General features: G+C 34.9%; 2 protein-coding genes across 5 annotated transcripts; one reads left to right on the forward strand and one right to left on the reverse strand.

Moving 5' to 3' along the window:
• Window positions 1-3,983: 3,983 nt before the first annotated feature.
• Window positions 3,984-7,535, forward strand: LOC121804890 (homologous recombination OB-fold protein). Of its 4 annotated transcripts, none has more exons than XM_042204590.1 (9): window positions 3,984-4,123; window positions 4,323-4,460; window positions 4,728-5,153; window positions 5,385-5,461; window positions 5,780-5,842; window positions 5,944-6,045; window positions 6,173-6,238; window positions 6,754-6,832; window positions 6,931-7,535. In XM_042204590.1, the coding sequence occupies exons 3-9, from the start codon at window positions 4,760-4,762 to the stop codon at window positions 7,425-7,427; spliced, it is 1,278 nt and encodes a 425-aa protein (XP_042060524.1). In that variant the 5' UTR covers window positions 3,984-4,123; window positions 4,323-4,460; window positions 4,728-4,759; the 3' UTR covers window positions 7,428-7,535. The 4 variants fall into 4 exon arrangements, with proteins under 4 accessions (XP_042060524.1, XP_042060527.1, XP_042060525.1 ...); XM_042204593.1 differs by having other exon boundaries at window positions 4,096-4,212; XM_042204591.1 differs by lacking the exon at window positions 3,984-4,123 and having other exon boundaries at window positions 4,282-4,460; window positions 4,739-5,153.
• Window positions 7,536-8,219: 684 nt separating this feature from the next.
• Window positions 8,220-16,016, reverse strand: LOC121804909 (outer envelope protein 64, chloroplastic-like). Its single transcript, XM_042204615.1, has 13 exons — window positions 15,629-16,016; window positions 14,978-15,130; window positions 14,754-14,878; window positions 13,574-13,699; window positions 12,946-13,125; window positions 12,692-12,836; window positions 12,054-12,222; window positions 11,455-11,586; window positions 11,169-11,369; window positions 9,655-9,782; window positions 9,525-9,576; window positions 8,727-8,796; window positions 8,220-8,569 (listed from the first exon to the last, which is right to left on the reverse strand). Exons 1-13 carry the CDS (start codon window positions 15,829-15,831, stop codon window positions 8,487-8,489), a joined length of 1,767 nt encoding a protein of 588 aa, XP_042060549.1. The 5' UTR covers window positions 15,832-16,016; the 3' UTR covers window positions 8,220-8,486.
• Window positions 16,017-16,382: the final 366 nt, after the last annotated feature.

The following is a 16,382-nucleotide window of genomic DNA, read 5'->3' on the forward strand; positions in this document are numbered from 1 at the left end:
CTAAAACATTCCCTTATTAAAAAACAGGTTCATAAAAAATGAAAATGTCAACGAAGTAGTCATTTTTCTGACGGTTTCGTCAAAAGACTAACGGTCATGCCACTATGCAATTAGCTGACCATTAGTTTTTTTACGGAACCGTAAAAAAAGGACCACTCCGACAAGAATTTCATTTGTTATGGACCTATTTTTCAAAAAGTGAATATTTTGGACCAAATTCATATTTTGGTCATATGTTTAGGATCAAAATTGACCTTTACTCTAATAAAAAAGATAAATAGTTATACAATTTTACCTCTCTATTAATGAAGAGGTAAAGATACATTAAAAATAGGAAAACGTATAATACCTTCTCAAATATCATTTCCTTTGAAAAATTATTTTTTATAAAAAGAATGTAAATATAGTAGTTATAAGGCTTTACCTTATCATTTATCTCGCTCTTAGGTAAGTCTAGTTATTTTTTAATAGGTATATGGAAATATATAAGTTAATTTTTTAAGTTGGAAGCATACACGCACTTCTGAATTTGATATGTATATAGAAAATTTTCTCTTGAGAAATAATATGCTACGTACCTCATGTAAGACTTTATGTAAGCATCATTCTTGTTTTACGCACGTTTAGTATTGCTCGTTCGATTTACATATTTAATTTAAATTTAATACATTAAAAAATGTTATTGAAATTTTTAATTTCACAAAATTCATAAAAATCAAAGCTCGATTTACCCATTTTCTCTATAATTTCAAATAAATTAATAAAATAACAAATCAAGCTTGATGAACTTTGTGAAGTTAAAATTTTCATTAACGTTTTTCAATATATTAGAATCAAACTAAAGATATAGAATTAAAACAAACAATATTGAACGTGCGTTAAACGAGAATGATGCTCACATAAGGAGCTCACACAAGGTATGTAGCATATCATTCCTCTTCTCGCAGTAAACTATTTCTAAATAGAAGGCAATATCGTGGGCTATTTGAAAAGAATTCCATATTTTGATTGTTGATAATTTTGGTTATAGTAGTTTTATTTTTTATAAAAATTTTAAATTCAATTGTTATTTTCTATTTTATTATCTACTTTATTTTTTTTTTAGAGTTTTTATAGTAGTTGATGAATATTTAATCTAATGAGATAAATTTTCATATCATATTATTTTTATTAATTATCTTTATATTTTAACAAAGCATAAAATTGTTATAATTAATGTGAAATGATAAAATAAAACAAAAACTCATATTGCCCAAAAATATTGTATTTTTTTCAAATAGCCCACATATATTGTCTTTTCTTTAAAAATAGTTTACTAAAGAAAATTTCAATTGTGCCATAAGTATGTTTCGCCATGTATGCTTCTGGCCAGAAGTAATGACTTAGTATATATTTTCACATGTAAAAAATTATTAATAAAATATACCAAATAAGATTGCTAATAGAACAGTAGTACCAAATAAGTTTATCACTTGGTATACCATAGATTAGGGAATTATTTCTCACTTTGCAATAAGATGAATACTTATTTCTCGCAAGATGCTATGCAATCTGATGGCTTGCATAAATTGATTTTATTTTCCCTTTTAATTAATTTAAAATCGGCTAAGTTTAGTAATGGTATTTTGTTTGTATGTAGTTATGGAAATCTCTACAATCATGCATGTTTGACATATTTTCATTGAGACCATACTCATGCACCATTTTAGGATTCAGATCTTGGAATTCCCAAATCTTAAAAGATTGAAAACTTTATTTGTGTTCTTGTGAGATCTTCATATTTAAAGGTCTCTATTGGTAATACTTAAAAAATATTTTATTAATCTTGTAATTATCACCAAACTTCAGAACTTGTATCAATCTCTCCTGAAGCATCCCATGCTATCTTCTCATTAGCCTGGCAACAGAATAATGATATGAAGTTGGTAAACAATTATTGAAATAGAATGATATGAAGTTGGTAAACAATTATTGAAATATAGTGACCTTCAAGTATAAATGTACCTATAAAGCCACATTCCTTGAAGAAATATCTCAGTATTGGAACAAAATCGATTAAGTTCAAAAGATGATCTAAACTGCCAGATTCAACTAAGATATATGATTTCTCTAACTGTCTGGTTAACAATTTTATCTATGGCAATATAAGATGTGCATTTGAAGATCAAAACAAGGTTAAAAGTCAATGGTCTCTAAGAAAAGTCATGTAAACTCAAACATATAGCATTTCAAATTATTTTAAGACATATTCGATCAAATATGATAAGTGGATAGATACCAAAAGCATGTCAGTTAAAAAGGATTACAAACTCCAAAGATTTACATCACCAAAACAGAGATATCTTCATATTAAGGAACAGAGAGCATTATGGAAGTTGCATCAGTGTCTGTTTGCACTGGAGGAACTCAAAATAATACTAAATTATAGGGATATTGGTCTCTAAAACCATGAACTCTGGTCAAAGTTTGGTATTTTTCACGAATTTTAAAATTGATCTAGAATATCACAAATTTTGCACTTTGTTTGGTATTTCCCTCGGCATGTCTATCATCATATTTGACTAACTTACGAGGCTTGTTTTATCATACTTGACACAATTAAATCAATGTGGTTTTCTACGTGACTTTTTATCCTACTTGTTATCTGCAAAACAATTCTTTGGTACTTTCTTTTAATGTTACAAGCAATGCACAATACCAGTAGCCCTTTGTAACAAAAGAAGAAAAGGTGAAAGAAGCAAACACCAATTATCTTGTGCTGACATCTAATTAAGAAGCCACACACCTATCAATTTCATTCAATAAGATTACTACGACAGACATTAAGGTGGTGTTCGGTATACTAGATAAAATAATACCAAGATATAATCTAAGATTGAGTTGTGAGATTATTTTAATCTTAGCTATTGATTACTAGGACGGACATTAAGGTGGTGTTCGGTTTCCTAGATAAAAAAATATCAAGATACAATCTAGGATTGAGTTGTGAGATTATTTTAGTCATAGAGGATTAGCTATGACTAATTATCCCATGATTACCCATCTAGGATTGAATCTCATGAACCAAACATACTACAAATTTAATCTGTGATACAATCTTACAAACCAAACATCCCTAAGTAGATCAAAAGAAGGATATGTTGCATACCTAGCGATGTAGGCATGGATATATAGAGAATGTAATGATGAGGCCTCCGAAAAGGAAAGAAGTAGCATACATCCATCTTGATCCCTTGTTGCTCCCTATCACCAATAATTAGGTGAAATAAAACAAAATTTACATGCCAAATTTGTCCAGCAATAAGAATATGAGCATTTAAAGTTTATAATCCAAATATGAGAATGAATTATAATCCAAATATGAGAATGAATGTGTATGTAGGTGCATTGGTCCACTAGATAAATCCCATATAAGCATAGATGCAGAAAAGTGACTCAAGGCAAGAGTCACTTTCATTCTTGCTTGTTAGTTGAAAACTAAAACTAAAACTAAAACACTATATTAATTTGAATTACATAAATCCAGATTCCAGAGCCTGTAAATAACATTTTGCATTGACCCAATCCCAGACTTTGAACATCGTACCACTCTGTACCACTGAAGATGACCAATTTTTCTTTTTGATTTGTTCTAATCAAGATGATCAATTACTTAAAATGAGAACACATATATCTCTACTTTATTTTGTTTCTCTTATTTTATTGTCTCCACTTCATCTTCCTTGGAAACAAGGGAGTAATTAATATACATAGTTCATATGGATATACTTGAAGTCCATGAAAATGCAGTAATTCTGAAGGAAATCCACCAGAGTCTATCCATTCCTGTCATATAGCCCCCTTGAAAGTGAAGTTACCCCAGATCTAATGGATGGAATGTTACTGAGAGAAGAAGCAAAGCAAAGCAAAGCAAACCAAATGCAAATGTCGCCCTCGCCCCTATAAAAAAACCACAATAGTTTGAATATTTTAAGTAGAAGCAACAAAGTCCAAATATACATAAACAAATACTACCCTGCAATAATGCAATTAACAATCAATGGGCCGTATACATCAATTTATTCGATGACAAATTGTTACCTTGTTCTCTGTTAATTTCGCAAATGGAAAAGAAGGCATAAGTGTGAGTGACGACTGTGTGAGAGAATTAATTAGAGGAGAGAGAGAGAGAGTCGGGTTTGTCTGGTTTTAGTTCCCGCCAGCCAGCCCATGGTGCTATTTAATTATTTGAATTGAATGATTGGATTTTCTTTATTCATTCTAAATTGTCCCTTGCTTTCACTGATATATATTCAGCTCTAACCTTTTTTTTCTCCTTTTAGCTCCGCTCCGTCCCCCCAGTTTTCGACCTCTCATCATCGCATTGGCGGCGGACGAAGTACACAAAGCGCGACATGCAGTTTTCCTAGATATTACTGCGGAAAACCCTAATCGCTGCTCACATCCGTACTCGCCGCCAGGTCTTCTTCTGATTTGCGCTAGTTGATGAATTACTTTATTGCGGATTTTGTTCTGAAATTTTCTTATTTATTATGCAATTTACTGTCGAATTCTGTTAATTTAAGAAATTAATTGATTCTTTAGTTTATACATGGATCTCAGCATTTGAATTTTTCTTTCCATATCAAATATCATCTTCGTTCATGTTAATCTATTGTTTCGTTTGCCTTCTGAGTTCAATATCTATCAGGCTTTAAGAATAATCTCTTTTCTGAATTGCAAACTAGCCGTCTTACAGTTTACCCTCCGAAGCCAATGAATGAGGTACTCAATGGAGTCCGAGCCTTGGGAAGCTTTAGATCTAGACGATTCTGATCTTCCTTCTCTCCTTCGCCCTTGCAAACTGCCACGTACCGTCTTCCCCTCATCCATTCCTGTCGCTGCTGAGATCCCTTCTTTGCATCCAACACCCGAGCAGCAGCCGCCAACTTCTTCTCTGAGACAACGCTCTATTCCTGGACCTGCTGGAGCAGTCCATGCTGCGATGCTCCAGAAATATCACGACCGCGAGAAACACAATTCCTCTGACCATGATAAGGGTAACGACGACCTAATCTCTACCCAAGACTACATACGGACGGCCTTGGACAATACTCCGGAATTCGATAATGATTTCTCCCGCCATCCTTGGCTTTCTGCCCTCCAGTTTCTCGGTAATATTGTGACTTCTTGTTAATTTGATTGATTTGCCCAATCCTATTCACCGTATGGTAGGATGCGTGCCAATTAGCTGATTGATTCCTTGTTGGGAGATTTTGGTCCATAGGTGTAGCTACAGGCGTGTTTCACAAATGTTAATATTTGTATTTCAGTTTTGCTTTTTTGTGTTTTTAGGTGTGATGGATTGCGATGATTGTAACGGAATTGTTGTTTCTCACCTGCAGGTGCTGAAGATGGTTTGATTCCGAGCACACCTATCAGCTCTATCAAGAAATGTCTCAATGGCGACAAGGTTGTTCAGGTATTCAATGAGTATTTAGAGATAGATTTTGGTGAGTATAGTAACTCTAGATGATTAATTCATGAGGCGATTCTTATGTTGAGGTAGGATTTCCAGAGTGAAGGGAAGCCATGTTGAAGCATAAATTATTGATATAATTTGCAGGAGTAATATCTGCCCTTTTGATAGCGGAATTAGATAGTCAATGAGTTGTAGAGTTAAAACATTAGATGTTGACAAAGTATACCTGCTTGTTTGCTTAATCTATAAAGCATACGTTTGTTTGGTTTGAGCTTAAAATACTTCTATTTGAATCTTGGCATGCTTTTCTTTTGTCAGGTTGTAGCTATTGTCAAGTCATGCACTCCTAATGGTCTTGGGGGTTTGTTAGTGTCATTGAAGGTAACAATAAAAGGGCATTCAAGATAAGAAACATAATAAAATCAAATATTAATATAAGGTCGAGGAGTATATGTTACTGACTTGATGGTCTTCAAACTTAGGACCCAACTGGTACAATTGATGCTACTATTCACCACAAAGTCCTCTCCGAAAACGAGTTTGGTAAGGAGTTAACTACTGGCGCAGCTCTAATACTTCATAAGGTATCGCCCAACTGTAGTTTCCTCTTCATGTGAATGTTATTTATACCCTAGTTGGATATGTCAGCAGGATCATATTTTGCTCTGCTGTTGGTTTTAATTTTTGTTTACTGACTAGAAGTCGTATCAGGTAGCCATCTTTGCCCCAGTGAGGACAGCACGTTATCTCAATGTAACGACAAGGAATTTGGTGAAGGTAATTTTCCCCTTTAACTGAGTGATCCAAAAGAACTTCATTTCCACATGAACTTTGTATGGATTGGATCGCTGTCTGCACCTAAAAGAGTTTCTTGTTTCGCCATTCAGCTTCTCTCTACACAGTGATCTAAAAGGCCAAGTATATATAGGTCCCGCCATATGTACTCAGGGTTGTAATCCATCTCGAGTTAAACAAAGACGGGAATTTCAATTTACAATCAGTACTACCCATCTTTTATTTCGTCTGCCTAATAATCCCTAATGAGTTATTCTGGATGTATGTGCCTGAGACTGTAAATTAGAAATTGACATTGTCCTAGATGCTGATGTCATGAATTAAGCAAAATATACTCCTCAACTGTTTCATAGTTGAGCATTTTGATCTGCTTGTTTAGCATCTTTTGACAGGAAATGATCATGTAACACTGTTTATATTTTCATGGTTACATCTATTAATATCTAGGTGCATATTTGATCTGTCTGTCGTATTGCTCCAATGGCTTTCATCTGCAGGTTTTCTGCCAAAACAAGGAATCTTCTTCAGAACATTATAAGTCTGTTCAGCCACTCCAGTATGCTGATCCCGATACCGGTATGTAGGAGAAATTTAATTCACATGTTTTAAATCAACTGGAAGCTAAAGCATTCAAGGGTTTTTCTTCCTATTAATCTTCAACACTTGATGCACAGAATCTAGTCGAAAAGCCCGAGCAGTGGAGAACATGTCCTCCATGCAAAATGAGGTGCAGGAAGACACTGAGATGAGACAGTCCAAGAGAGCTGAGAATTCCCAAAATGAGAATGTAATTCGGAAGCAGAATCTTTTTGATGTAAGCAGTCAATCGAATAACAGGGACAGCTCAAACGTATCTGCAACCCAGAGAAGAGGGTATATTAATCTAAGCCAGCATCCGTGCAATGAAGGACCTGAAGACATGAGCAGGACTAGAATTGCTGGTGACGACCAAGAGATAGTGAATGGCACCAAAAGGGGCGCAAAGGGAGGCAACGACACTGATAAAATGATCAACCCTCTTGCAGAAACTACAGGTGAAAATGGTCGAGCGACCAATGAAGTTCAAATGCAAACGCAGCCTCTAATGTCGACAGCCACTCCTCCACAGTGGACAGACGAACAGTTGAATGAACTTTTTGCGGACGATGAGGATGATGCTTCTTTGTTCTGATAAGGTTTGCAAAAGTTCTATTTTGAGTACTAGAAAAAGAATGTACATGCCCTTCTTCACCCCCAACCAAACACACGTTACCATAGTTCTACATTACCAATCTTTGCATCTTCAAGCTGTCATTTTGCTATTTTGTGTATTTTAGCAGATCCCTCAAGAAATTTTAAGAATTATATGCTACATACATAGAGAATTGCAATACAATTTGTATCAAATGAAGTAATATTAAAGGGGAAAACACTTGACAATACATACTCCTACAATCATAGAAATACTGCAATAATTTTCAATACAAATTACACGAATAGGAAATTACAAGATCCATTTCGGTGTATGAGTGAATATTATGGAATTTTGAATTTAAATATTATCAATGTTACAGAAATAACAAGGCAAATTAGTCAAATCGTCTACAAGGGTGCATAGCCAACCAGAATAAAAATTATCGACTAGTAGTGCCTAGCATGTTTAGCTAAAAATTCAATAACTCAATTAATATTAAATTAATACTACTGCTTCCGTCTAAAAGTATGCCCTCTTTCTCTTTTTAGTTCATCCCAAAAGAATATACACTTTCTGATTTTAGAAACTCTTTTCTCTGTATTAAAATAGAACCAATTCTCCACTAACAATACTTTAATTAATTTTTCTTTCTATCTCTATCTTACTTTAACAATTGTGCATTAAAATTTGTGCCTAACCAAAGGTGCATACTCTTGTGGAACTGAAACGGAGGAAGCATCTTATTTGAGAAAAATGATCATCACTCTAAGAATATTAAGTATTCTCTACTTGCGATAAAAATAATCCAACCTTTTTATTGTTGGCTAAGGCACAGCTAGGCCGAAAAAAGTTATAAGCTGAAGACAGCCCATATCTGAGATGAATAGTGTGGTGCTACAACAAAAAATATAAATGGCGTATGCGACAACTAAAGAGTGGACTGTGTCTGTCGCTTACATTCAAGACGTTCGTTTTTTGTAGAAAATTGGTAACTGGAAGCTGCTTGAACGCCGTTTACACAAAACATCTATAGGTAATTGAGGTATATCTGATTAACTACTCAAATAACTTCCTCAGCCTGTCCAGAGATTGAGATGCTCTTTTGTTGTTTGGTTCAAGAACAAGCGCATATCCAAAATCTGCAAACAAGAAGAAAAGATTGAAGTAGAATAACGACCTAGTTCAGCAGACCCTCTAATATTAAGCACCGTGGATCTTGGAGTTTTTTCAAATAGGAAGCCTTTTTCAACCACTAATATTAAGTTTTGGTTTGCCAAATAATTAAAGTAGACTTACCTTCCATTGCTTCTTTATAGTAGCCCAACATTTCCCGAGCTGTTCCTCTCCTCAGATAGGACTTTACGTTCTGCAACCGAGTCCACATGAATTGCAGGCATATCACAACCAAGGAGTGGCGTATGTGTTTGAAAGTGGCATATAAATTCAGGACTTGTTTAGCGAACGATGCAGCTATCAGTTAATCAAAATACACCATTGTGCCAATTAGATGGCAAAAGGACAAACCCAATTTTAAACCATAATAGTATAAAAAACGCTCACTTAATAGTCACATGAGATTTGTTATGTAGAGATTGCAGAAACAAGCCAAAGGATACAGGAGTATGAGATATGAGACAATATTTTAATTTGATACATAATATAGAAAGGACAAAGTAGTTAGGCAAAAGGATCCATTGCTGTAATAAACCACACGATGCTCAATTGAATATCGAAGTTCGTTTTTAGCTTTTAGCAAACCCGCAAGGATATGTATCATTTTGTTAATATCATGCTAGAGGCAAACAACAATATCTGAACAATAGAACATTCAACCAATTTGATAACAGAGGTGTATGTTAATTAAGGTGAGACAACATAAAAAAATTGGGTGCATGATAACACATAAAATGAAATTGCCCACACTGAATAAATAAAATTTGACGTCCAAAAATAGCAAAGAATGATATGATATATATATATATATATATATATATATATATATATATATATATATATATATATATATATATATATATTCACCAAAGACCAACTCAAGAAGGGATGTCAAGAAATTTAGAGAGGCAGAAAGCTGACCTTCTTATCAAGATCAATTGCTTGGCTACAATCTGCTTCAGCTTGAATGTAACTAAATTTAAACAACAAAGAAATACATAAATCTCCATGAAGAATAAATAAATCAAAATGGCCATTTCAACTCAACTACCTTCCAATCTCCAAGTAAGCTGCAGCCCTGTTACTATAATAAGTTGCATTACTACTATTGAGCTTGATGGCTTCTGTATAATATCCAATAGCTCTCTGCCATTGTTTATCTTTGAATGCTTGATTGCCCTAATATAAGAGAAAATTAACAAGATGTCCGATTGCTTTTTAAAAATAAACCAGATACAGTGACAAGTGACTTAAATTTTATTCTTTGCCAACCAACAAATATCATACAGAAGGAGAAGAGAACAAAAGAAAACTCTAAATCCACTTTGCCAAGAAAGCGAATTTTATGGATGAGAAGTGAGAACTGAGGTTTGTCAGAGGTCATGGTACAAAATAGGGGAGAGCATATCAGGATACATTCATGCAATGGGCTATTAACAAGTTGCAACATATAATTTGGTAATGCTAGAAGTGTGAACTGTCTGTTCTCCATCAAAAACTCAAACCAAATGGACCATCTAAGCAGTAACAAAACTTCTCATGTAACATGGATGAAAACACACCACTTGTCTGATTTTTGATGCAGACAAGATTTAATCTCTACACCTGTAGATGTTCAACAGATACCAGTTTCCCTTGGATCGCCAGAGGCAAAAACAAAACTGAAGTCTCACATTATATTGACCATCTTGGGTTTGGTTACAAAACCGCTGCTTATGGCTGTTCATATTTATTACCCCTCGCTCCACTTTACTTGGTCTATTTTTCATTGCGGTTAATTAGAAGAGTAAGATTGTAGTGTAAAGATGTGTGGCCAACATATTTAATGTAGTATAGTAAAATAATTACCCAACAAGAAATACAGGCCAAGTGAAGTGGCACGGAGGGAGAATTATGTTTCCTACATATTTTGTTTATATTTTCTAAAACTCTCTGAACACAATAAACAAAATTGTATTATTTGAGACTTCTGAGCTAAAACAAAACGAATAAAGTAATGAGTTTGGAAATAAGGTTTAATTTTAGAATTTAATAATGATTTGAACCAGCAGTTGTAAAAAATGGTTACTTCATCCATGCCGCTCATATATGATGATCAACTATCCAGGTCATAAATAATCCGGCAGTCAAATGATCAAATTTCAGAATCCAAGTTTAATATAAAAAAAACACGCAAGTAACCTACAGTCAAACAACCAGCACATGGTTTCTAAAATACCCAAATCATAAGAGAACCTTGTCCAAAAGATTCCCAGTCCATTTCAAATGAAACTGTGGCGGACAAAGATTCCCAGTCCATTTCAAATGAAACTGTGGTGTGGTCAATGGTTTCCACACTATTGGCAACATTGGGTTCCACTTAGATCCAACACCAGCTAGGAGTCGGAGAAAAAGATAGCAACGTCTGTAACTTAAACAAAGACAATCTTCTCGAGATCTTTGGAAGGTCAGTTAAGAAAAGTCTCATCAACTTAGGAATACCCAAGGAGAGCCAAAAAATTCTTAAACAACCTGTCAAGGCAGTTAATGTCAGCATAGAAAAATATATGTTTACTTAGGATCTACCTTTTCTTTGGCAACATTAGCAGACTCTTCATTTGTCACAGTTTTACTAGATACTTTAGGTTTTGAGGCGGTATCAAGCTGTTCCTGTAAACATGTATACATAGACTGCACTGTATCTAGCAGAAACCTATCACCCCCGTGTCTGGCAAGAAGCGACAAAGAAACTGGGCACATTTCGTGGAAACCCATTGGTACTGCAACCTGAATGACAAAAGAAACTCAATGCGATAAGAATTATTTGCATGCCAAATTTACAAGTACCTAAGAAAGAGATAGGTAGATTAACCTGACAACAGCCTGACATAGTAGCTAAACTTGACAGGGTGGTCGCCTGAATCAAATATTCCTTAGAATAACTCTCTTTGGATTCAAGTTTTGCAGGACCAGGGGCAGTAGGAATAACTAATATTCCATCATCCTGTTTAGAGCATATTTTTTCAGTCAACAAGCATCAGATGGACAGTGACACAATCAGAGATGTGATAAGTATCAAAATGACAACACTTATCTTGGAAAGTTATTGCTTAAAGAAAGGATCTCTAGATTGTATCATGACAGCAAAGATACTTGTCATTTCAAAAGAGCAAATATAGATAGTTCATTCTGACAGTATCAAGAAGACGTAAAATTAGTTTTTTCATGCTGATACTCCTTTGTTTATTTGTAACAACTTGATATTGTATGTGTATAATTCAATATATCTACTGAAAACTAAGCATGGATAAGCGATTAGTTCAAGTAGCCACATAAAGCAGTAAACAAGGAAATGGAAAGAAAAGAGTATTAAGGAATTGTTCTGCAGTGTTCCAGTTGCTGCTAGAAATATTACATGACCACCTTTAAAACTATACGATGTGAGGCTAGAAAGTATATTGAGTCCAGTACCTTTAAAAGCGCATCTATAGCAGAACGCAATTCGACCCTAATTAAGCGACATTTCTCAATGTCTGCATCACTCAAATCCGATGTTTCTCGTAATTGTGCTGAGATAACATGATCCAGAGTAGGATTTACTGAGTTGATCCATCCATTATGATTTTTCCTGAACTCATAACTGCATATAAACAGGAATGTACTTTATTCAGGCCAAAAGGAGGATTTCCAGAATTGGCATATGTAAACAAACCATGCTAACTTCAAGACTTTCATACGACTCCATCATGAGATAAAGATATTAAAATGCATATTGAAATTAAAGACCTCCTGAGTCTTCAATGATAAACTAGAAGGCACAGACTACAGAAATTAGAGCACGGAGAAGGCATAAGGTGAGAATAAAAGGACATCAATCACAGCAGTCGAAAACCTTGATTATCTTTAAGTGTTAGTACTTTCTCCAATTTTAACCTTCAATAGCTACACGGGGAACGCAAAACCAGTAAGGGGGCTGTAACTGTCCTCAAATATATGCATTATGGACTGAAAGGTCCACATGAAAAAAAAATGAAGTAAATAATCTAAAAGAAGAAACTGAAACACATTAATTAAAGGTAGTACTATCTGAGCACTACCAATAATGTTACCTTTTAATTATCTGCATGGCATTCACTAGCATTCTTAATGGAGAAGATTTACCATCACCATTTGCTTGAATGACACTGAATGTTTTTAAGCTTGGAACCTTCAATTTTATATAATCACTTAGATTTTCATGCCGTAGAACTTGTCCTGAAAGGTGAGCCTAATAAACAACCCAGGATAACAAACAAAGACAGAATTACTGAAAGAATTCAAATGAAAATCCTTTGCAACATTTGTTAAGAGAAAAAGTGCATACTTCCAAAAAGCTTTTCGATGGCTTTTGTCACCATCTGAGACCGGTCTGCAGGAACCTTTGTTAACTGAAAACAGTCATCAGCAATGACAAAAGTCCTTGGATTGCGTTGTGCAGCATATGGGACCTGCAGCAGCACATGACCAACACGACGAAGTACACTGGGATCCTTTGCAAACCAACCTACACAAAAAATTATTGAGACATTTAACAGGCAAGGCAATATCTTTCCTTATGTTCTAAGTTTGTATGTATGAGAGGAGCTCTGACACCTGAATGCAAATGGTTAAGTCCTATACGAGAAAAATTAGCACCAGTACGTTTGAAACAACTTCACCAGCAGTAAATAGTTCTCACTAACTTCACATCATATGCCAATGCCGTCATGTTAAAGTATTGGAGAAGAACTACAAAGTACAGTGTTACATATAGTCAATCACCCCAACCCCACAAGTGAAGTCATTTCCAAGAATTTTGCTACCAGGTACCAGCATATCATTCAAACTAAGTCTCTTGAATATGCAAAAAATAAGGGAAAAGAAAAATCACTTCAGAGATGTATAAAAGGAACGTTTCAAAATAGCCAAACTGTTAATGGTAGGTATCTGGGCATAACATTGAAAGCACATACCAACTGTGTCAAGACTTTCTGAAACAGGAATTACCCCAGAAAGGGAAACGGTGCCATGAGATGGTCGAAAGCCAACTACGGCACAGTTTCCAGCAGGTAATCGCACGCCGCCATCAGTATCTATGCCTGTTACATTTCAAAGTTAAATATGCACAGTATCTGACATGGGCATCATTTTACATAACATTCATAAACAGTATAAGAGGAGTCAAGTAGACGAATTACCATAAGAATAATCTATGACATCGAAATCATCTGTATTTTTCATCAAACTTCGTACATAAACAAAAACAACCCACAACAGAAAACATACCACTAATCTCACTGCTAGACAAATTGGCCTATCAAAAAAAAAATTTAAGTCATCCCCAGAAATGAAGCATAATCACACATCTCTTTCACATAACAAAAGGAACAGCGCAGCGCTGAAACCCAAAGTAATTTAAATACATTTAACATTTGGTTCTTAGTAAGGCATCCTCATCCCACTCAAATGAGTGATCCTGGTAATTTCTTTATAATACAAGGGTTTTAATTTGATATTTATATTTATTATTCAAGGTACTGAACGAATTTACTAACATATTTAATACAAATTGCATACAAGCAAGAACTTCCTATTCCCTAAGCGAGATTGTGGCAAACTTTAGATGGTCAATGAACAGATTCCAATACCATTAATCGTGAAACAAATTTCAACTGTTTTGAAGTGAAATACCATACTAGCAGCATTTAATCTACAAAAAAATTACACTCGCAAAATCAAGGAAAGGCCAATTTTTATAGCAGGACTAAAAAGGCATGAAAACATAACATGACTCGACCTTCATCTCTGGCTGGTATATTTGAAATTTTGCACAATATATAAACCCTTAAATCGAGATATATATGCTCCAAATTTCCTTGTGAGCCTCTAAATTCCATGGTTTTAACTGACAACAACTACATTCACTTCTTCCCACTATGTGGAGGTGGGTCTTTAGTTCTTACCACTCATAGCATCAGGTAAAAACTCATGCAATTATGTTCACTCGCAGAGCTAGTTTTAAGTTCAAAGAAAAATTTGAAATCTATAATGCTAATTAAAATATTAAACAACAGTATTAACGTGCAAGTCCACCAAAATATTAATAGGGGCGGCCAAGAAATAACATTGAAAAACTGTGAACTATCGTCTCACCCAATGAAAACTCAACAAGTTTCGCAGCAACAGCAACAGCAGCACCACTCGAAGCTCCACCTGGTACTCGTGCAGGTGCAGCAGGATTAGTTGGTGTATCGTAATGCTTGTTTTCTCCACTAACACTATTTTAACAGAAGAGGAAGCTAGATATTAAAAGGAAAGGAAACGAAAGAAGTAGCCATAAATTGTATATCTGAAGAGAATAAGGGTAACAAACATACCCTAATGCCATGTCATCCACAACAGTTTTCCCAACGCATGTAGCACCTCCATCAACAAGGGCAGCAACCACAGGGCATGTCCGGGTTGCAGGTTCATGAGTCCTGGACCAGTCTGGATTGCCAAACCCAGTAACAAGTCCTTCAATGTCAAATCTGAAAAAAAATATAAAAAATTTAACTTTGGGCTTAATTGATCATATGCAAATAAATCATAGACTATCAGCAGCCGCCAAATTCTTCAGAAATTAGCTCAGATATTAAAGAATCAAATCCCCGTGAACATGCTTTACATTCAAACTCCCAACCAAAATTTGCAAGAGAAAAGAATCAAACCACAAACAACATTCAAATATGGTAATGGTAATCTTCAAACCACACCCTCTTTACATTGCATTAATTTCCAAGTACAGATTAGTTTTTGCTACTTATAAATAGCTATTTAAACTCACTACCAATCTTAAAACAAATGATAAAAACAACCCAACCCAATCCAAATAGAAGCAACATACAGAGCTATATGTTCCTATGTGTGTGAGTAATTCATAGTCCAGCTCACCAAAAGGTAAATATCAGTATTATCAGTATTCACGGTCTCAAACCTCTGCAAGAATAATAAAGATACAGACGGTGAACTAAAGTAAAAATGCTCACACATCAGAAACCGCAAAAGATAGGCCAGTAAGAGGGTGAGGAGCTTTGGGAGGGAGGGGTTGCGGCGGCGGCAACAGCTGCAACCGCTCTATAAAGGCTCCGAAATCAGCCCTCACCGCCCGCTTCAGCTTCTTCGTCATAATCAATATCCCCGCAATCCCAAGCCCTAATAAAACCCACAAATTCGCTGATGATGACGGCATTTTTGCAGAGAAATCAGCTGATCAATTGTTGTTGTATGTTGTGATAGCCCCCCACCAAAATCAATATAAATTATTGAGTTGAGCGAGGATATAGGTGGAGACCTAGGCGAAAAGTGTGGGGAATTTTGGGGTGTTCTGGGAATTTGAGATGAGAATTTGGCATTGGGGTTTATCGTTGCCTCCAAGATATTTTTCATTTCTTTTATATTTCTGGGGAAATTAACTCTTCATAGTTCACACTTAGATCTTTTACTCTTCAATCCAATAGTACCTCAGTTAATTGATAATTAATATGTTGAACTAATGCAATTAGATTGGAATCATGTAAAATTATTTGATTTTATGGAGTATCACTAATTATTCATTAGCCAGTTGATGTACATCATTTATACAAATAATTTCATTTATTGTTTGGTATAAATTTTTATTTATGTTTAAATTGGGAGTAGATAATATAGTCACTAGTTACTCACTCAATTGCCTTCCTTGATTTATAATAAAATTAAACCTAGGTCTCTTCAGAAAATAAACCCATAGCTTTCGAGTAGAGT

The sequence above is a fragment of the Salvia splendens genome, chromosome 5 (assembly GCF_004379255.2).
Source record: "Salvia splendens isolate huo1 chromosome 5, SspV2, whole genome shotgun sequence".
Lineage (NCBI taxonomy): Eukaryota > Viridiplantae > Streptophyta > Magnoliopsida > Lamiales > Lamiaceae > Salvia > Salvia splendens.